Source organism: Poecilia latipinna, unplaced genomic scaffold, assembly GCF_001443285.1.
Source record: "Poecilia latipinna isolate Pla-1442-1.1 unplaced genomic scaffold, P_latipinna-1.0 Scaffold1535, whole genome shotgun sequence".
NCBI lineage: Eukaryota > Metazoa > Chordata > Actinopteri > Cyprinodontiformes > Poeciliidae > Poecilia > Poecilia latipinna.
In genome coordinates, this window is record NW_015114151.1 from 33,007 (window position 1) to 55,389 (window position 22,383).

The following is a 22,383-nucleotide window of genomic DNA, read 5'->3' on the forward strand; positions in this document are numbered from 1 at the left end:
TGACCTTATTGGTTGTTTGCCCACCAACAATCAAATGTGGCTCAGCAGGAGAATAAGAGTTTTGAACACAGCTAAGCTTGCACCCTTGCAGATTTTTGGTCTCTTGGCTCCAAAGTAGATTTGTAGCATGCTTCACAGTTGCTGGTACACCTGGTGTAGTTGTGTAAAAAGCCTCAGAATAAATTAATCTTCGCTTGTAGTAGCATTGTCTCTGTTAAGTTTGATTGGAGCCGTACATCCTGGATTCTGTATAGCATATTTGGTGGCCATAGAAACAGATAACTGAATACAGTGAGATGCGGTTTGTCACTTCCAATGAATCGAATGCGGGACCCTGACTTATCCTGCCGCCTCTCACAGAGAGCAAGTTGGCAGTGGAGGTAAAATATATAATTTCCCAAATAAGCTGCTGGAGAACTGGAGCAGAGTGGCATTTTGAACAAACCACATCGCCATGACAACAATTAGCTACTATATACCAACTAGTTTAGAATTGATGCCAGAAAGAAATGCGATGGTCCTTTACCAGTAATCTAAAAACATGTCATTGCTGGATATTTCAGCAGATGATGCAAAACACACAAAATCAACCTTCGTCTATGGCTATATCAAAACCGAGATTAAAATCCTCTAAATGTCATAAAATGGTTTGGTGAGGATGAGGACACAGGTAGACCCAGGAAGTGATGAAAATGATGATAATCAAAGGCGCAGAACAACGGAGAACAGCACAGAGAAACGGGCATCACACGACAAGGATCTGACCAGAGACAAGGACAACAGGTGGGTTTAAATACACACAGGGTAATCAAGGGGATCAGACACACCGGGGAAGATGCAGAGACAGAGACACAGGGAACAAACTGAACACAAAAAACTCCAAAAACAAATACACAGAAACACGATCATGACACTAAAAAACAAAACTCTGGGGTGAAAAGGACACAAGACGGGACCCACAACTCTGGACGATCCACAGAGGTTGTGCAAAGGACCTGTCTGCTCCAACTCTGTGAAATGTTGTAGGAACAAACAAAGCTGGGCTTTTGGTAAAAGTCTTTAAAGCTGTATTGATCATTTTGACACTGGTAAGTTTAAGATTTTTCTTTTTTCCTTAAATCAGCAAATTAAAGAATACAGTTCTCAAAAACTTTTAGTGTGAGAATTTGCAGCTGCAATTAAAGACCAATTTATTCTTAGATTTTTATTTTTCTGCACAACTTCATCTGGTTTGCCAACAAAATTCTTTCTGACACGTTTTTATCTTTGGCTCAAAAACATTCATAAAATCGTCTTTCCATGCATGTCGTGATCACAGGGTGACTTGTATTCCACGCAGTCTTGGCTTAAAACAAATTAAAAACATAAATATAGATTTTAAAAAAACTTCCAAAACAAAGTCTGTTTATGTTTTTTGAACAGTTTAAGAAACAAATATCTTTAACTAAGGTAACGCAAAAAAAGAAATCTGGCAATGATCTAAAGTTCAAGAAATCTAATTTCAGTCACATAAAACGTTTTCATTAATAGCCAAAAGAGAACTAAGGCAGAATGTGCTGCAATCATGTTATCGATAACATCTTCATCTGTGGCCACTGGGTGTCACCAGATATCTCTGATCAATATCTGCGCATATGGCCTGCATCTAAGGTGTTTAACATATTCAAATTACTAAGATTTGACCTTTTTTTTTCTTTCTACTAAGCGTTGCATGTTTGACCTTGTTATTGAAAATGAAACCTGAAGCCAAAAGCTACGCTGAGGTGTCGCCTCATTTGGCGTAAGGGCGGCAGATCTCCAGGTTGTCCCAAAGAGGACGCCTCCAGCAGCAGCCATCTTGGAAGTACGGCTATCATCTTGGCGTGATGTTTGTGTCGAAAGGTGCTACGTCTGCTTCTGAATCTCTTCTTCGCTCCTCATATTCATTTTGCTTTCTGTATTTCATATGTTTTTTTGTTTTTTTTTACCTTGCACGTCTCTCGGAGCATACAGATGGTCTCATTTGCAAATCAGGGGGGGATAAAAAACAAGAAAATATGAAGACATGAATTCTGTCTGAAGGCCCTCCTCCCTCCCCCCCATTCTCTTTGCCCCGCCTTCAACAGAAAATACACCTCCACTGCCCCTCACCCCCAGTCCATAACTATCCTCTTCAGCTCATTTGAATAAATTAACACCCCTCAATGTCTTATGTGGACGTACTGTCACTCGTATGCAAGCAAAATGAATCCCCGACGAGAACAGCCGGAGATGTTCGTCCCGAGCTTCGCCGTCATGCTTACGCATTCTCAGATGTGCTGAGACACTTTCTGCTACAACTATCACGCATGCTTAGTTGAAGGCAAACACAGGATTGGCTGGTAGCTTCCTGTTAATGTGCTGCTGTGTGTGTGTGTGTGTGTGTGTGTGTGTGTGTGTGTGTGTGTGTGTGCGTGTGATTCATTTTAGCCTAATGCAGCATGCGGAGACGGAAAGGCTGGCCCCGCTGAGAAACTCTGAAGTCTACAACAATCTGTGGTCTCCGTTATGTGTTTCTAGAGTGCGTGTTCTGCCTGAAATTGTCCTATTTGTTTAAGGATTCACAAAGCAAGCCATGTGACCAATCAACCGATTCAGTTTGCTCCACCAATCGAAGCTGCCCTCCATCACTCCCATGCCGGCACCTCTCTTCGTTCTCGTTTTTTGATCTCTGTGACCTTGCGCAGAGCTAAGCAGCAAAGCCACGCACACTTCCCTCCTAATTTTAACCTTGCAGAGGTTTCACTGGGCTTTGGGCAACGCATTAATATTGGACACATTAATGCAAATACGATCCTGGCACGTTTGGCATCGCCTGAGGGGCGTCTCCGATTGTCCACACATGCAGTGCTTCTGTTTTTCAGTCAACAAACTCTCTTCCTCCCACTTTCCCTACTGCATATCCTTTACATCCTCCTCCCTTATATTTTGAAGAACAGTGGTGCATAGCGATGTGGAAAGGGATGGTAGGGAATAGGTGCGGTGGGCCTGTCCTGGACTGCTTGTTCTCACTCTCGGTCTCTGGAGCTCTCCGGGAGCTACTTGCTTTTTCTCTGGCCTGGCTGGCTGGCCAGCCGAGCTCAAACTGTCAGTCCCCATGACGATCACTGGCTGACGTATAGCATAACCTGCTTGGTGCTGTCACACCAACTCGCGTCAGCCACCCTAACCATCTTGCCACATTGCTTTTAGGAGACAGACCTTGTGCGTTATCGTACAAGGCAGACGGCTGATGCTTCTGTGCGAAGAGCTTTAGAGTGTCGAGTCCTGTCCGATGGCCTGCTTTGTTTCTAGGGGCCAGGAAGGAAGTGGGGAGGTTTGCAAACAACAGTCGGATGAAAAGGGTGACAGACGGGTTACCTAGCGCCCGTGATTTATTGACGTGACGGCAAATTCTAACTGGTGATGATTGCAAACCCTCACATGTTGTTGGCCATAATCTGTTGGAGTTAGTTTGACTATTTTGGTCACATTGTTCCATCTGGTGTTATTTTTGTGTTCTTAATCACATGTGTTACTTTGACCTGAATGTCTCAGTTTCCTTCTGCCTAATTAAACTTAAGTTTTTTTTTTTCTTACTTTTAGCGTTTAAAACATTTGGCCATGAAAGGATTATTAAATACTAACGTATTCTAAAATATTATTGACGGAAATTGTGTTTTTTCTTGCAACACTTGCTGGAAGCAATGGACTGTGCTTGTCTATTTTATTATGCAGCATTTGTTTGCTTAGCTCATGCACATTGATGACTTATAATGAAAACAACTGATCAATTTTTAAATACTTTATAATATTTTTCAGCAGTGTTGCAAAAACTAGAACAAAATGGAGTGATGGGGTATAATTTTATTAGAAATTGGTTGTGAATTTGACAAGATTTTCATTTTTAGACATTTCTTTACTTCAGTCATTGTATCACAATCCAAATAAATAAATGCAATTAGATTAGGTATAGATTTTGGTTTTAAATTTGCACATAAGTATCACAAAAAACATGGATTTTTTTTTTGTTTTACGAACATTATCATGCCATCAGAATGCCAAACCACACCATGCTTAGTGCGCTTGATGCTCCAGAAGATTTACATCCACACAAGAACTCGCTCTCACCCTATGTGTATATCACTTTTATTGCACGGTGTTTGTGTATTCCTGTTTTTTTTTTTGGCTCCGTGTGTGTGTGTCGGAGAGAAACAGAGAGACAGATCGCGTGGGTTTGTGGGTTTCCACCTGTTACATAATAAAGAGTGGAGGCAGAATCTGCTTCCTTCCTTGGCACACTACAGCGGCTCCTCGGTGGGAGTGAAAGGGCTCCACAGCTTGCCTCAGCTCCACTAAACGACAAGAAATGCTTTTTGATTATGCCTCTCAAAACATCGCCTAACACTCTAAAACCCGCTGGGTCATTTCGTCAACCCAAATGCTTTGGTTAGTACCATCAGAACAGATGCTGGGGAGTCTTAAGAAAATAAGTTTGTTGGGTTGGAGGTGAGGCTAAAAAGGAGACTCATTATTTTTCACAGGCACACTTTTTTTTTTTTTTTTTTTTACCTTCAGTTGACCTGATTACTCTTCAACCAACGTCTTCCTCAGGATAAAATAAAAATGGGTAAGAAGGCAAAACAATGCTGTTCACTTGGGGTAAAGTCAGTGGTTTTGTTCACACTAGAGATCGAGGTTGTTCACTTTGGAGACAATTAGCCTTTATGCTAAGAACTCTACATAGCTATCTCCTGGTGTGCACTGATTAGCATTTCTTAAAACTTGTCAAAGGAGGGAACATGTGATCAGGATCCTGGACAGCCAAGGTTCCTGGATGCACATAGAAAGTAAAAGCTGGCCTACTCTACTTAAGAAAAGATTCTTACATTGTAAGGATCATGGTGGCAGCATGTTGGAGTAGCTCTGTTGCATTAGTCCTGATTTAGTCTTTTGTTAATTTCTCTTTTTTCTTTTTGTTTTGTTTTTTTTTTTTTTAGTTGAGGCATTGCATATTTGGAAAGTTATTCCCTCCGCTTTTGGATTCTGTGCATCTAAAACCCATTCTTTGGACAGTTGTATGCACATCTGTGACAACAAAAGAATCATTTTCTTTACAATGGGAGCAGCTGATTAGCATCTCAAAAGTTTAAAGAACACCTCAACTGTGAGCCCGGATCTCGGAGGAGTTGAAACTGAGATTTTAAGGATGCAGAGTCAGACCAAGGAGCAGAGAGAAAAGAAGGAAGTCCAAATAATCTATTCCATCGGTGATATAACTGGTAATCACATCCCCAACTCCAACATCTCTCCACACAGCCAGGCGGAGAACTAAAGAGGAGTAGCAAGAGCAAAGGAGGTGGCTCAACTGGACTTGCCAACTTTTTTATCCAGAGTTATCCTGCATCAAACACATTTTCAGCCCATTTCCTCTACACACAGGCTCCAAGTTTAAACAGCAAACCGATGAACTGAAGTTGCTCAAAAATCCTGAAGATGTTGATACTAGTTTTGATGACAATATGACCCTTGATTTTAATCCCAGAGGAGAGTTTCTGTTTGGAACATGCATTCACATATCTGGGCTCACGCCAGCTTCCACAAAAATTTAAAAAAGATGTCCAATCCAAATTGTTTGATACAATGCTATCTGTCCAGTGTTCCTCAAGATGGACTGTTGTCTTGTTTTGGGTGTACTGTCCTCTTGCAATGACCACCAGAAATAGACACCAGTCCTGTATAAGGAGTAGTTGCAGTGGATGACCATTGGTTTTTCTCTCAAATAATGTATTTATTATTGACTGTTCTTGTAATTGCTCTTGTAAGCATCAAATATTTGTCTTTTTAACCCTTTGGAGGTAACCCCCCATCCCCCCCAAAAAAAAATAAAAAATAACCAGAAAATAAACTTGGGTTAGAAGAATACCCCCAAGTGGGTTTTGTTTTAAGCCAGCACTTCTTTAGAGTGTTTACAGGCAGAGAGCTGTTTGGGAGTTTATGTCAAGCAAAGGCTGTTGAATATCAGATGAGTTGTACATTTGTTAAGACAATAAGTGAGGTATTCCTCGGAGGTCAGTGTTGCGGGTCACAAGGTGGTGAAGCATGTCCCAGCCATCAACAGTTAAAAGATGGGTCACACACACTGACCAGGTTACCGGTCCATAGAAATTTCTTGACTTGCAAATGTGAAAGCGTTTGCATTGTGACCAGGAAACATGCTGGCTACACATTCAAATTTGCGCCATGACGCAGAACTTGCAAAATACTTTGATGCGTCTCTTTTCACACCTGCCATTTAAAGATGCATGTCAGGGACGCCCAGGTTCGGCCCTGCTGCCGTCACGCAACTTTTAGACGCATCTCTGCTCCAACACACCTGAATCAAATGGCATCACCAGAAACTCGTACAGTGTTGGAGCGACCCTTAGCCCATCTCAGTAAAGTTATTGGTTCTATTCTCATTTTTTTCCCCCCTTAATTTGGTTCTCGATAACCATTTTCTTAACATTATTATCAGAATTATCACGTAAAGGTCTGTAGCCATATGTGGGCAGAGCGCATTCCGACTCTCCGCTTGAAGGAAGCGGACTGTGCAGCATCTGTGCGCTTCCTCTCATCCATCTCACCTGGAACTTTAACATTTCGTGGTCCTTTTTTAGTTTTACTATCACACTCAGGTTCAAGATTGTTTTAAGATTGAGAACGTCAGCCCAAACAATCTTAAACTTTCATGCAAGTGAGATTTTTTTTTTTTATTTAGTTAGTTTGAACTCGGATTTTCCTCAGTTTAGAGTATGAACTCATCAGGTCATTGCGCGTAAAAGTGTTGTCTCCAGCGAGTTTTTTTTTTTTTCTCTTCTCCACAGTGTGCGTTATCGGTGTATCTCTCCAATACACGGGGCATCATTTGGATAGCGGGGGTGGAGCGAGCAGCAGCCTGTCCCGGTAAGGGGAGGGGAGAACGGGGAGCAGAGGCGGTTCTTTCCTCGGCTCTTCGCTTTTTCGGCGCTGGAGAGTGTTGGGACCAGGGCTGGAGAAGACCGCCGGGGAGCATTAGAGAAAAGATCCAGTCCTGTGCACGGAGCCTCGACTGGCCGAACGCGGCGCCGTGCGCTTTTCTTTTTTTGGGGGGGGGGACTGCACAACATTCCTGTGAAATATAACTGCTATTAATGGCATGTGGCTTGTAACTTTACTCCTGCTGTATTCTTTGCAAGAAGGTAAGCTGGAGATTTTGAGTGTTTGCCTTGTCTGCATGTTGCCTCCTTTCTCTGAAAAAATACAAAATAAAAATGCTGAAGTTGGCTAGTTGATAGATTTTACATGCTCCAAAGGACACGCACCAAACTCCAAATCACTGTTTGAAGAAGATAAGAAACTTTTTCTTTTCGTTTTGAAGGTGTTTATTCTCTGATCAGCCATCAATTTATCATAAACTGCTGCTTGGATTGACGTCTGCATGCCCCCGTGGTGATTAATCTGATTAGGCGCAAATAAATTACAAAGAGAAACACTACGAACACAAAAATCAGCAGTCACTTTTATTTGTGTGAAGGATTAAAAACAACAACAACAACAACAAAAACATAAGTATATAAAGTTGAACACAAACTGCATCCATGTTGCAACCGGTAAAAGAAAAAAAAGCAGCGGTATTAGCAATTTTGCATGATGAATATGAGAATGTGCCGTTAATATGGAGGCTGTTGAATAGGAGGAGAGGCTGATAACAATCTGTGCTGATGAAGAGCGCCGATGGTTTGGCTCTGGGGCCGTTTTCTCTGAAAAGTCCGAGTGGATGGAGAAGTTTAAAGCTTTTGCAGATCTTTTCTGTCCAAGCAAGATGTTAGAGAGCGAGTTTGAGTCCTTGTGTGTGTGTGCGTGTGTGTGCGTGCGTGCGCGAGCGCAAATGTGTGTGTTGGAAGTACAGAAGGCAAAGAATGGAGTGTCGGGGGTAAAAGCATCTTTCCCCGTTTATCTGAGTTTTTTTATTTGTTTTTTTTGTGATAGGTGCCAAAAATGGATGTTTCTGAGGATTTTTGCTTGGTTGTTTAGTTCCTGCGAAAGCAGAGTAAAAAGGGTCAGTAGATTTTTGATGAAATAAAGGAGATTTTTTATTTATTTTCCCAGGTGATGCTTTCCACTTGGATGTTTTAAAATGCGAGAAAGATCCAGTTATAGTTTGGTTTTCCTCTGCTAAAATGTCGGAGTGACTCAGTTATCATCCTTGCTCTAATTATTCATCCACCATTTTCTGTGCCACTACATTGTACTGATTGGCCTTGCTCTGAACACTGCAGATGCAAGATAATTAGTCATTTTCTCCTCTTTCCTTAAAAAAAAAAAAAAAAAAAAAAAAAAACACGAAAAGATTTAAATATCCATGGAAGAATTAGTGAGGAAATAAATATGTATATACATCTATATCTAGATAAATATGTATATAAAAAAAAATCAAAAGAATCTCAGTTCAATCTGCTGCCTTGACGAGCGACTTTGAATCTGGATGCTTAAATATGATAAGCCATTCTAAAAGTTTATTCATATGAACTATCGTTTGTTTCCGGAGTGTTGCATGTTTGTAGTCGCTGGCCTTGGCAGTTCCCTTTGCTGGGGTGCACCTGCGCGGTGGGGGACTTCTGGGCTGTTTTTGTTGTATGTAATTGGATTACAGGGTCTATTTCGATTTTACGCACTGTACATTCCCCTGTCCCGTGACTGAACGAAATGTATCGTGTGTGTGTGCGTGTGTGTGTGTGTGTAGAGGTCTCCATGTGAATGCGTGTGTGTGTGTGCGCGCGCGCGTGTGTTTGTGTGGTGATGGGAGGAGGGTTGGGGGCTGCAAGCAGCCACTGGAGCGGAAAGAGTGCTTGAGATGGGAGAGATGTAGATAACGCAGTGGAAAACAAACTTCAATGTTTTTCCGTAGATTTCTCAGAGCCATGCTCCCCCTGGTTTTGCACGGATCAAACATCTGACCGCTTTTCTCCTTTAAGAATATATTAATTGACGACATTGTCCAATTTTACGGCGAAAGAGGAAGGTCTATTATCATACATGCATATGCATTAGTACTGCGTATTTTCCTGGCAGCGCCACCCAATATGGCACACTGTCATCTGCTTGCTTCTTGTGTTTTCTTTACGCCAGAATTGAAGGTATTTGCTTGAAATATATATTTTATATATATATATATATATATATATATATATATATATATATATATATATATATATATATATGCATATGCATTTCCTTATTCTGCCCGTCACTGATGGCCGTTTGCTGCTTTAGTTTGGCTGCGTATCAGCACACACCTGGACCCATGTCTGAGTGCGGAATGGAGAGGGATGGGTGGAAAAAATGGATACATGTAGGTATGAGAAAGGAGGAGAGACGCACTCGTTCTTCTCTGTCATGATTTGGAAGGCTGCTTGTCATATTAGGGGAAATAAAACTGAGTCATACTCAGTTCAGGGATGTATGAGAATGTTACCCCAGGCCCAATAGGCCGGATCCACCAGGCCTGATCAAAAGGAAGAGGGCTGAAATAATTACTGCACTCAGTGGAACTTGGAAACAACTGGGAAATCAGGACCTTTGCTTATGTGCACAGTTTTAAAAGCACCAACTAAAAAAAAAAAAAAACATTAAAAGAAAACATCTAGTGGTGACCTGCACCACCTTGTCCTCAACCACCTTCCCTGAGTTAAATGTATTGTGCAATAAAAATAAAAATAAAAATAACATGGTTTATTTAAAAACTTTTAGGTTCATTTTTCTTTTGATAACTTTTCATTACAATTTCTTCCAGCCTCCACAAATTCAAAAATATTATACTAATGAGATGCTTGTTTAAATGTTTTAACGTGATTAAATTGGTGCAATACCCTTTTACCAGCAACTGGAGTTTCCAACACAAATGTTGGAAATTGTTAATTCTGCTACTCTCAAACTCTGCAGGGGTGGAAAGTAACTACTGTAGTTAAGAACAAGTTTTCTGTACATAACCGACAGAAAACTTTGTATTACTTTAAAGGAGTTTACAGACTTTCTTAGCTTGTTTTAAATACTTTACTCAGTTACATTTGAAATCACAGGCAATCAATGAGTAAAAATAAACGCCAGGAAAAAAAATGGCATTGATGCTTCTGCTAGGTTAGTAATCAGATCTCATCTTGTTGCATTAATTGGATGATGGAGGCGCTAGGAAAAACTCAGAGCGACGTTCAAGTTAACCTCTGAGAAGTAGAAGAAAACCCGTGACCCGTGCATGAGGGGCCAGTGTGAGGAAGGCAGCAGCTTTGTCCTACAACGTAAGCTCAGCTTGGCTTATGTTCAATATTATGACAGTGTAAATATTCAGAATAATATTACAGAGAAGAGAAGCTTCATAGATGCAGTGAAGGATGGAGAGGGTTTGGTGTAACGGAAAAGGATGCTGAGATGATCACCTGTGTAGAAACCTGAAGACTGACAGAAGATGAGAAGTAAATGTATCGTTAATAATTACACAACATTTTACAAAGCCAATCCACAAGAAGCCAACAAAAACATGAAGACTGATTGGAAGACATATTGCATTTCTGTTATTTTAGGGTTCAGCTCTGTTTATGAAATGTTTTCAGAAGAAAAATTGTTGTCTTAATTATCATACCCATTAATTTGCCTTTTCTACGTTACACTATTGTAGGTATTTTTTATGAAAGACTGCTGGTATTCAATTATTTTTATTCAGAAATGTTTCCTTCTATACAAACGTATGCAAATACTAAAGAATTTTTCAAATATATCAATTTAAAGCATCGGGGTAGGACAGTTTAACCTACATAATAATTTAGTCTGTGAAAAATTGGAAAAATTTCCACATATTTTCCATCACAGAGTTGATTTATCATATTATAGCAATTAAATTTTTCCTGAAAGAAAGCAGGTAAAAAAAAATGCAGCTAATAACCGATACAATGGCTTTCAAAGTATTCAAGCCCCTTGAATTTTTCCATATTTTATCACATTACAATCACAAATATAAATATATTTCTGTGGAATTTAATGTGAAAGACCAACACAAAGAGGTATTCAATTGTGAAGTAGAAAGAAAATTAATTATACAGCATTTGAACTATTTTATACAAACAAAAAAACTGAAAAGTGCGGAGTGTAACAGTTTTCAGCCACCTATGAGTCTATACTTTGTGGAACATTATTTTGCTACAATTCCAGCTGCAAGTGTTTAAGGGTTTCTCTCTACTGGATTTGCACATCTAGGGACTGAAACTTTTACTTATTCTTCTTTGCCAAACAGCTCAAGCTCAGACAGATCAGACGGAGGGCATCGGTGAGCAGCAGCGTTGAGATGTTGGCACAGATTCTTGATTGGGTTTTAGATCTGGACTTTGACTGGGCCATCCTAACACCTGAATATGTTTTGTTTTAAACCATTCCATTGTAGCTCTGGCTTCATGTTTAGGGTCCTTGTCCTGCTGGAAGGTGAACCCAGTCTCAAGTCTTTTAATCTTGAGTCTGGGTTTTGTCTGTCGACTCCAACAGGTTTTCTTCCTACACTGCCGTGTATTTGGCTCCAGTCATCTTCAGCTCTGACCAGCTTCCCCACAGCATAAAGCTGCCACCACCATATTTGACAGTGGAGAGGGGGATGATTTTTCAGTTCTCCACCACACATAGCGTTTTGCATTTTGGCCTAAAAGTTAAAATTTGGTTTCCTCTTACCAAATCACCTTCTTTGACATGTTTGCTTTGTCCCCAACATGGCTTCTGGCAAACTGCAAACAGGGCTTCTTGAGGGTATTTTTTATTTTTTAAATCAATGACCATTCATCAATTCTTCCTTAAATACTACATTTGTTGAGTGTGTGACTAATAGATGTCCTGTGGACAGACTCCCCCTGTGAATCTCTGCATTTCGTGATGTGCTGTTTCTAAGGCAAACCATTCAGGAAAATTCACTTCTTATCAGAGCGAGAAAAATGTCAACAAAATTGAAATGGCAGTTTGTAAAATGAACCTAAACCCCAGAAGTGTGCTCACAAAAAACCCCGGAGGGACAATGTTGCATTGCACTTGTTCTAACATAAACAGAAGCACTCTAATATCCGTGGTTTAGCCTTAGAGTCTTAATTGAAGATGTCATGCAGTCTAATTAAATGTTCAATGCATGCTACAGGTTTTTTTATTAAATCTGGCCATTAGTGGATGTCGTGATTTCAGGGATTTTTACTGACCCAATCAAAGGCGGCGACGATCTTAAATGGGACAGGTAAATGTGACTAGCCATGAAAAAACCAGGAAATAAGTATTTTGGGTTATTTACAGATTTTGAAAATGTGAATGCTAGGCTTTCTAATGATGTCAAACACATGGAAATAAACATAAAAAAATGCAAATAATATATGGCCATTGAATGTTGACACTGTGGAAACCAGATCATTGAAAAAGCAGCAGAATAATTGTCCCCAAACCTCATCAGCTACCTGAGAGTGTTAACAAAGGATTAGCTTCGCAAAAGTGCTGTGACAGAGGTCTGATTTTCCAGGTTGTACAGAAATGTCTGCAGAGCAGAGATGAGGGATTCAGATGGACGATGGTGGCGATGCACATTGCAGAGGTATGACGATCATAGAGAAGCTGCAGTCTCTCGGATGACTGACAGGAAGGGAACAGGCAGGAGGGCTTCCTCAAAGTCCAAGGATGGAGTCCAGAGCTGAGGGCGACCTCGGTCCCAAAAGCCAAGCAGACGTCTTTCCAAAACTTGAAGACAATTTGAGGGCCCCTGTCAGAAAGGAAACTGTGAGGGCAAAAGATGTATTTAACCAGTCGCTGAGCGGTTTCTAGTGGTGAGGCGGGAAGTTTCTTCAGGGGGATGGAGCGGCAGAATTTTGAGAAGTGGTCCACAATGGCTAGAATGATGGAATGGGGGATGACAGGCGATCAGGAACAGACAAAGGTTGCAAAAGCCCTTGGGTGGAGCTTAGGGGTTCAGGACATGGGAACATACGTGACAAGCCTGAGCATACTTTTTTACAACCCTGTGTAAAGAAGGCAACCAAAAATAATGCTGGAGGAGATAAATGGTACATCCCACACCAGGATGGCATGTGGACCTTCTTGTGAACTGAAGTCCAGTTAAGGAGAGACCGTAACTAGGACTGGGTTCAGTATTTTCTACACAAGAGGTGGAAGAAGGGTGTCAAAGGTTGGATCTTTACCAGAGGATAATTGTCTGGAGGGAGCATCAGGTTTGGTATTCTTTGAGCACTGATGGCAGGACGATTAAAGTGAGAGAAAAAGATTGATCATCTGGTTTGGCAAGGGTTCAAGGGCTCGACTTCCTGAAGGTAAGAGATGTTATTATGGTCAGTACAGAAAATGATAAGGTGTTCAGCTCCCTCCCAACCGGTGATGCCGTTCTTGGACAGAACCGAAGGGAACATTGTAAGAAGAACCCAACTAAGCAGGTGTAGACAATGGATGGAGGGAGAAATTCATCCATTTGCATTGTCCTTTGTAATCTTGCGCTGATGTACTATGATGGCAAAGACCAAAACTTTTATAGTGCTCTGTTTTCTCCTCACTAACGTCCTTGCATGTTGCATAGGCTCAATATCTGCCCCAATAAACCGAAAGCTAAAGCTGTGCAGTCCACATTTGTTTAACTATTTGTATGACATTAATGCAAATGATTAGAGTATGTAAACTTCTAAGTAGAAACGCAGCTGCAAAGTTTAGCACGTCCAAAATCTACTTCCAGATGCATTCCTATGAATTGAACTGTCTTTCTGTGACTTTGGGACTGAAGGAAAAAGAAGAGTTGGAAAGGCAAAGTGAGGGATTTATTGCCCTGTTTTTCTATCCACATGATTGTTATTGTGTGAATTCCAGTCTCCGTGTGTGTGTGTGTGTGTGTGTGTGTGTGTGTGTGTGTGTGTGTGTGTTCCTGAATGAATCTAGATGAGACACAAAAAGCTGCATTATGCATAGAGGTTCACCATAGGCAATATCCTTGCCTCTACAGCATACATATTCATACTCCATTTTCATATCCACAGCAAAAACAAGTGGAGAAGTGTGAATGTGTTGGGGTGCATTGCTAAGACATGATTTAGTAAAAAAATAAAAATAAATAAATAAATTGCACCAAAACAAGAAATGCATAATGGTTAATGGTTCGCCTCACAGAATGTATCCTTCTTCGTGTTTCAAAAAGAACGGGTTCAATCTTCTTCGCTGCAATCCAGCGGCTGGCGTCCTGCAACTTTTAGACGCGTCTCTGCTGCAGCACACCTGGCTCCAATGTTAGCCGTTTAGCATAGCTCTATAGAGCTGTGTCTGCATGCTGGCGAGGCAGTCTAAGCTTAATTCAAGTGTTTAAACTCGAAGGGAAACGTCTTAAAATTTAGTTCTGGGGTGTGACTATAGGGGCTCTCGCATCCCCAAAATCCTCCCTTCATCTTCAGACTTCAAGCAGAAAAAAGTTATTAGCTGTTCCAAGAGGAAAAATAGAAAAAAAGCAATCCCAAAGTATGATGCTGTGCCTGATGTGTTTCACTGCAGGGATGGTGTCTCTTGTTTGAGTCTTGTTTGACTTTTTGTGTTTGGGTTGTTCATTTAAAAAAAAAAAAAGTACAACAAAACCAGAACTTTCCAGAAGGCGTTGTTTTTGTTTATCTTTTAGCTTAACTATAGGATACAAGGCTTACCAAATCTTTAAATTGTCCAATATGAGTTCATGCTTTACATCAGAAACATCCAAATTTGTATTTATCACACAGAGCACCTCTTGTATTTTCCTGACAGGCGACGGTGTGTGATTTGATGGCCAGAGGTAAAGTGTTAAATCCACGTAATATTTCCTGTTTAACTCATCCACGTTGTAATCACACCGCTGTAGGAAACCAATGTCCGACTTTCCTGGTTTTCGTGTGTGTGTGTTGTTCTACAGCTGACGTAGAGATCAGGAGTGCATTATTCCTGACAGGATATGGGTGGTTGGTCGGGAGGGGAGAGGAGAGCAGGAGGCTCTCAGGTACAAAGGTGCTCAGAAGCAACTGAGAGAGTGAATGTGTGTATGTTTCTTTCTGTGTGAGGTGATGTCAAAGGGATAGAGAGGTTATTGTTAAATCACTGGCTCAGTTTTGATGTCAAACTCAGCCAACAGCAAAGGCAGGGGAGTACAAAGAGAAAAAGAGAGAGAGAGAGGGAAAAAATAGAGAGATGCAATCGCTGCTCGGATGCACGCGGATGGGCCTGTGGATGTATGCGTGCACGAGCACAGTAAAGATGACGAGCAGATAGTGAGACAACGTTGTAGCAGCTACTCTCTTCAAAAATAGGAATTTAGGTCAAGTTCAATCCGTCGGTGCTGTTTGATTCGGCGTCAATCATTTTCAAAGGCTGTGAGGGGAAACCGATCTGCACTTTCAGCACCATGGAGAGCGCCACAATGTGCTGCTGAGCAACGCTCTAATGAGGGACGCTAACGTGAGCAAACAAGGAGGAAACCACTAAAAGACGATGTCGGTGACACGGTCTTCCTCCTTCCTGTGGTCAGTTTTAACTTCTGAAATAACATATTTATATGATATGATAAAAAACAAAGCAAAGAGAAACTAAGTTGATGGAGTGCTCCAGTGTATGGAACAGGAAATATTAAAGCCAAAAGATATCCCTTTATACAAAGCTGCATAGATGGGTCTATATATTGTAGTAGAAAACGTATTATTTCTGGTCCAGCTGTGTCGTACAAAACAAAAACTGTATCGGTGGATTTTTTTTTTTTTCTTTTTCCATCTAAAATGTTTACGTTTATATTTTGTATTGCTTGATTTTCTCCAAATGATTCTGATTGGAAAATTAAGGGAACAGGCAGAACATTTAACAACGGCTAACAACAGCACTATCACTCACTTTTTCGTTTTGTTCTCTAATCCAAAGAGAACCTAAATTCATGGCCTCTTTCTGTTATCTTGTAGTTGTCAACTACTATTAACAATGACAGAGACGATCAGTAAAAAATTCAAGATTAAGAGCAATTCAACGCCGTCTTTAAACCTCGATTGATGAACGAGCCCCTTTATTCTCTGAGGATGTAGAAAATTGAAAAGATTGGATTGAATAAATCCAGGCATTGTTGATACAATCCAGGGGAGAGAGAAAAAAAAATTAATTAAGTATCAATGTCTGAGATAAAAATTCTCTGGCTTGGGGCATCACATCTCCCCCTGGCCTGCAGCCAAGCTGAGCTCAGCACTTCCTCGTGAGTCTCAGTTCCCCCCCCCCCTGCCCCTCCCTAGTCCCAGCTAAACATACACAGAAACAGAGATCTTCATGGATGTCTTAATACCCCACTTTAGTTTGAATAAGAGTGTTTTGAGAGGGGAAGGATGTTATGAAAGCGTATCTGCTAGCCGTGCTCAAACTGTGCCACGGCAGCATTGTTTTACAGTGAGCCATGTGTGGTTTCCAGTTCCTCAGCTCAGACAGAGGGCTCCTCCTGCAGCTGAGGCCTGGAGAACCACAAGCAACAACTTCACATGATCAGAAAAAAAAAAAAAGGTTGAAATTGTGACATATTTTTGTCCTGCCCAGAGTTGGGTGGGTGCAGCTTATTACGTTACTGATGGTTGGATAATGCATATGGAATTGGACAATTTGCAGCAATTTGCAGTAGTTTGGAACATGGAGGAAGTTGTTTGGGTTAATGTGAAATTGATGAACATACAGCTCTGGAAAAATTAAGAGACGGCTGGCAAAATGAGCTGTTGTCTGATTTTACTCTTTATGGGTATATGAGTGATGTGAACCTTGTTTTTTTTTATTATTATTATTCTATGAACTACTCACAACATGTCTCTGAAATCCCAAGTAGTATTTATTTGCAGAAAATGATCAAAATCACGAAAAAGATGCAATTCTTTCAGACCTCAAATAATGCAAAGAAAACTAGTTTATATTAGTTTAGAAACAACAATGCTAATGTTTTAACTCAAAGAGTTCAGAAATCAATATTTGGTGGAATAATCATGAGGTTTTCAATGAAATTCTGTGCAGTGGGCTCTATTTTTTACAGAGCTGTGTACACAGTGGTTTGCATAATGTAGGGATGCAAGTTATCGATTAAGAAGTTAAGTTAAAACTGATTGATCTCATTGACTGACGATATATTCATAAGCGGACATTTTCTTAAAAACCAGAGTTTTCTCTTGTCTTTCTGTAAGTAGAAATGCCATTTTTTTAAATAATATGCTAATTTTATTTTATTTATTTTTTAAAAAAGAAGCAGATCGTTATATTTTAACATTTTTCTGTGCCAGCTGTATTGAAAACTGGCTGAATAAACAAAACATTTTCTCACACATTATTAAACGTCAACATAATTCTAAAAGATAAAGAGAACGTCTTTGTATGTTTTAAACAAATAAACAAGAAGGCAATTGAAACATATCTGTGAGATGGAGAGAAAAGTACAGATGATTTTCCAGTAGTTTTGATTGCACAAATCAAAAAATGTCAAGTTTACGTTAGGAAGACATGAAATGCAAAAAAGACATAAACTTTTGTGTAAATTATTTTTATTTCACATTCAAATAAATTTAGTCAAAAACCAAGGAAGGAAAACAAAACAAGGGTCCATAAACAAGTAGGTGGAGGTAGAAAGCATATTCTGATTTCCCCTATTTTACAATAAATTATACACTAACTACAAATATGTTATAATTTACATATTTAAAACAATTCAGTTTTCATCAAAGCACTTCTTTTTTTTTTTTGCAACATTTGCTGCGATTTCATTAGTTGCAATTAGATTCTTCCTCCATCATCATTGGAATCATACTCGTTACAAGTTTGACTCCACAGGTATTGTGCAGCTCTAGTTAGAATTTTTTTCTTATTTTTACTCATTTAGCCTTAGACTATGTCTTTGAACTTCAAATGTAAGAGGCTGCCTCACATTGCCTTGACTAAAAGTTGTATTTCTTAATTTGCAACCAATTTGCTTTTGTTCTCTACTTTATTTCTTTGTCTTCTTCTTTTTTTTTCTTTTTTTACAGTTTGTGGACTTTTATTTCACGACTTTACTTGCTATTATAACAAGAATAAAGCCACTTACTGTTTTACTGAATTCTCCTAGGCATCTCTTGTCAGCAGACTCCAAGGTTGTTGAGCTTTTTCTTTAGAGTTGTGAAACCGGATTGAGTCAATTGTGAAATGTTGTTCAGGTGGAAGCTCCACAAAGAATTCAAAGTCCTGAGGAGTTAAATGCTCTGTTAGAATGAACTAGAATGATTATCTTTCCTCGTTTGCAGATAGTCTAAATTACCCAGTTTTGCATCCTGCAGGTTTATTTGCAGTTTTAAAAAGAACATGAGCTGTGGTTGTCTTGTTTCGTACTTGTTTGGTACGTGAAGTCGCCTCTAACAGGTTCTCCCCGTCTCTGTCACCCCAACAGCCAACAGTGAGGATGTTGTCTCTACTCGGCTGTACTTTGTGAACGCCTCCCTGCAGCGAGTGACCTTCTCCAGCTCGGTGGGGGTGTCCCTGCCCTGCCCCGCGGGCGGCGCCCCCCATGCCGTCCTGCGCTGGTACCTGGCTGCCGGAGACGACATTTACGACGTGCCCCACATACGCCACGTGCATGCCAACGGCACCCTCCAGCTCTACCCTTTCTCCCCCTCTGCCTACAACAGCATCATCCACGACAACGAGTACTTCTGTACCGCCGAGAATCAGGCGGGCAAGATCCGAAGCCCCAGCATCCACGTTAAAGCAGGTGAGGCTCAGGCAAGCTGCAAGCAAGTGAAGTAAATGATCTGACATTTTTCTTGCAGACAAATCCAGCAAGTTGAAAAGCTAATTTTTTGTTTTACAATCTCATTTCACAAAGGGAAATAGGTTAATTACTCACAGGCAGAAGTTTTCAAGCATTTGTTTGTGTCAATAATGATGATTTTCTGCTTTTAACATTAGAATCTTATATCAAATAAAAATTACAACTTTTTAATACAGAGAAGATGACTTGATTAAAAATATGTTTAATACTTGTTTTTATTTAAACGGAAATAATCTTGACAAAAAAAAACCCTTTAATTTGACTCCACCTGTAGATAAGGTAAATCTAGGTGAATGCACTCATCATAGAAAATCAGAGGGATCATACAAAAATCTCGCAAAGCTCACCTAACTTCAGCAAATAAAGTCTTGCAGTTACTTTGACTCCACAACAGCAAATGGGCATCATAAACATGCCAACAACACGTTTGGGAGTCATGCCAGGAAAAAAAAAAAAAACTTTTTCTGTCCGAGGTAGCGACCTGTCAAGGGGCGTACCCTGCCTCTCACAGAGCCAGAGACGAGCATCAGCAACATCCCGTACAGTTCTGGGTTTAGCTCAGGTGTGCGCTTATCTTGTTTCGCCTCGGTTGGGCGTGCAGCATCAAAAGTTTCTGAAACGCCAAGAGACTTTGAGTGAGAATAAGCTGGCCTCTGCCAGAAAACTGAAAGTGGGTCATCACCGGGGGATGACGACGACACAAAATATTTGATTAAATCTACACAGAAATAGTTCACCAGGAAAAAAAAAAAGATAAAAGAGCTGTCTTCTATGATGGTTCCTAGATCCCTCTATCTTTATTGCTCTCCAACAATGTGAAGAAAAGTCTAAGCATCCATCTCGTTGGGTAATAAAACATAAACTTTGGAAGTAAAATTAAAGCCGTACATTGTCATTCTGGGCACGCCGGTGGGTTATCATCCAAAGTTAGGTGTGGTTCTCCACAGCAAGCTCGGTAACACCCGTGTTTGGCTTGGTAATCTCATTATGATTGACATGAAGAGGCCCTAAAAGCTTGGACTGTAAACATTCAACCCCCACTTTAGAGCTGAGGTTTCAGTCGCAAATGGGTTGGACACCGTGTTTACCCAGCATCTCTTAAATTTACCATTTAGGCCGGTTTTTCTAACATGAAACGCATCATTCGTCATAATTTAGTCACATTTCCTGCCTCAACAGGAGACAAACAGGGGGTGATTTATGCCTAATAAAAATCCGATATTTTGTGTCGCTACACAGAGTTTTAACATAATAAAGAAAACAGATCTGCAATGCTTTTTCCGGAGTTCACAGTTTTTTATCTAATTTGTCCAATCTGACCGTAACGGGCAGACAAGTTAAAGCAGGCGCTACAAAAAGCTCACTTCACTTTCAAATTTTCATGAAACGTTTTATGGATAAAGCACCAGCAATCTGGATGAATCTTGAAAATTTTGTGTGTGTTTTTTTTCTTCCCACGGTCACAAACTCTAAGTCGGTTTAGTTGGACTCCAACGTCTTGGTACCGTCCAGTTTGTATTATCAGATACAGTTCAACAGTACTGTGAGAGACTTTAAAAAAAAAAAAAAAGCTTTAGATATTTTCAATAACCTGAACATGTGAACCTTTCTATAACTTTACCCCTGACCTGTATGAAAGGTGACAAGCTGGGAAAAGCTCAATGTGTTTGATTTCATGCAACAATTCAGCTGGTATCTTCCACAAAAAAGAAGGAGGTAGATTTTTATAAACATTACATCTTCTATTTGAAACATATTTAGGAAAAAAATGAAAAGAAATGATCTCACCTTTTGTTTTTTTTGTTTGTTTGTTTTTTTCCCCCAACCCATAAAGAAATTTTAAGCTCTTGTCAAAACGGCTATCTTGGTCCAATATCTGTTCAAGTGTCCTGAAATGCCTGTGAATTAAGTTCTTTAGAGGACAGACCCACAACCACACAAACATTTGGCTCAGTGACCCGTCTGCGCTCCCTGCCAAGGTCAGAGCTGGAGGGAAGTGATGAACGTGCTGATTGAAGGCATTATTGCACATCTTCACAAACGCACAGTCAAAAATCCCAAACACACGCATGGTTAATATAATGCATGTAGGTGTACATACCACAGATTTACACATTTATATTCACGCCCCTTTGAACTCACACAGACAACAAGCAGACTCCCATCCACTCCAGCTTGTGTGCAGCTCATGCCAGCAAGCTAGTCTCCCAGTCTCTCCATCTGTCCATGGACTGGAAAGTCCCAAAACTACACACACACACACACACACACACACACACACACACACACACACACACACACACACACACACACACAGAGGCTATTTTTCTATCTTCACAAGGACTTTACATTGACTTCCATTCATTTTTTTATTTACTTCCCCAGCCCTTACCCTGATCTTAACCATTACCAGTACATGCCTTACCCTAACGTTTACCTAAACTCAATTCATACCTTAGTCCTAAACCTAACCCACTAACCCTAAAACAGCTCTTCTTCTTATGGGGGCAAAGCTTTGGGCCCCATAAGGTAAAGTGCGTTCTCACAAAGTAGTATTTGTTAGGGAAAAATGGTCCTTACAAGGTGCTAAATGCTAAAACACACACACACATACACTCACTGAGCCAGTCACTGCACAATATTTGGCTGCCAGGTTGTTTGGCAGAAAAGATGAGCCACAGACATATAAAGATGTGAAAAGAAAGATGAAAAGAAGTGGATTTTTGGGTCACAGTGAAAGCTACACACGTAGCATTGTTGAATTTGTTCATTGCGGCCACCTAAAGAGGCAGCCATCAGCTCCCCGCCTCACTCGTGCATGCGCAGGTAGAAGGCATGTCTTAAAACGGATCTGAAATCTCCTCCTCACACAAACACACCCATATGGCCTACGTGGTCCCCAGAGGATGAGAGTCCCTCCAGCGTCAGAGTGACCTTCCAGATAGCCTCAGTGTTGAAGTGACCTTCCTTTCCAAATAATTACAACAATTAATCAATTAAATGCTGAGGCAACCACAACTCTACAGCTCCGTAGCCAGGCTCATGTGCATGTGTGCGCACCTCATTACCTCTGGAGCCTAACGCAGCACAAAGGCACGCCTTCGCTCTTTCTCCCACGCGCACGGGCGTGCGCGTGGAAAACCCTCCGTCTGCGGTTGCCACGGGCAACCCAGGCGTGAGCGCCGGGGTGTGGCATACCCCCGTCTCAGGTGGTGCACGAGAATGATGACAGCTGACAAGTCGCAGTGAGACACCCTCCACAAAAATCTGCCCCCCCCTCCTTGCCATCCATGCGCTTTTCCTTCTCCGTCGCTTTTCCGTCTCTATTTTTTCCTCTTTTCTTCCTTCTCTCCCATGCATGCTCCAAGTAGTCCAATAATAACATGATCACCAGTCTGAATACCTCCACTTTTACAGAAGGCAAACTGAATTTAATTTAGTTTTTTTATTATTATTATTATTATTTTGTAAAAAAAAAAAAAAAAAAAAAAAAAAAAAAAAAATGAATAAAAAAAGAAATGTGTGTTTTTTAACTCCAG

The 22,383-nt window shown here is 40.6% G+C and overlaps 1 protein-coding gene across 2 annotated transcripts in view; it reads left to right on the forward strand.

The window, feature by feature from the left end:
* Positions 1 to 6,908: 6,908 nt before the first annotated feature.
* LOC106963444 (Down syndrome cell adhesion molecule-like protein 1 homolog) overlaps positions 6,909 to 22,383 on the forward strand; it is a 119,702-nt gene continuing 104,227 nt past the window's right edge. Inside the window, exons 1-2 of one of the 2 annotated variants that reach the window (XM_015058352.1) lie at positions 6,909 to 7,217; positions 18,464 to 18,784. In XM_015058352.1, coding sequence (XP_014913838.1) covers positions 7,175 to 7,217; positions 18,464 to 18,784 — 364 coding nt within the window. In that variant the 5' untranslated portion in view covers positions 6,909 to 7,174. The remainder of the gene's footprint in view (positions 7,218 to 18,463; positions 18,785 to 22,383) is intronic. The other variant, XM_015058351.1, reaches the window with a different exon arrangement.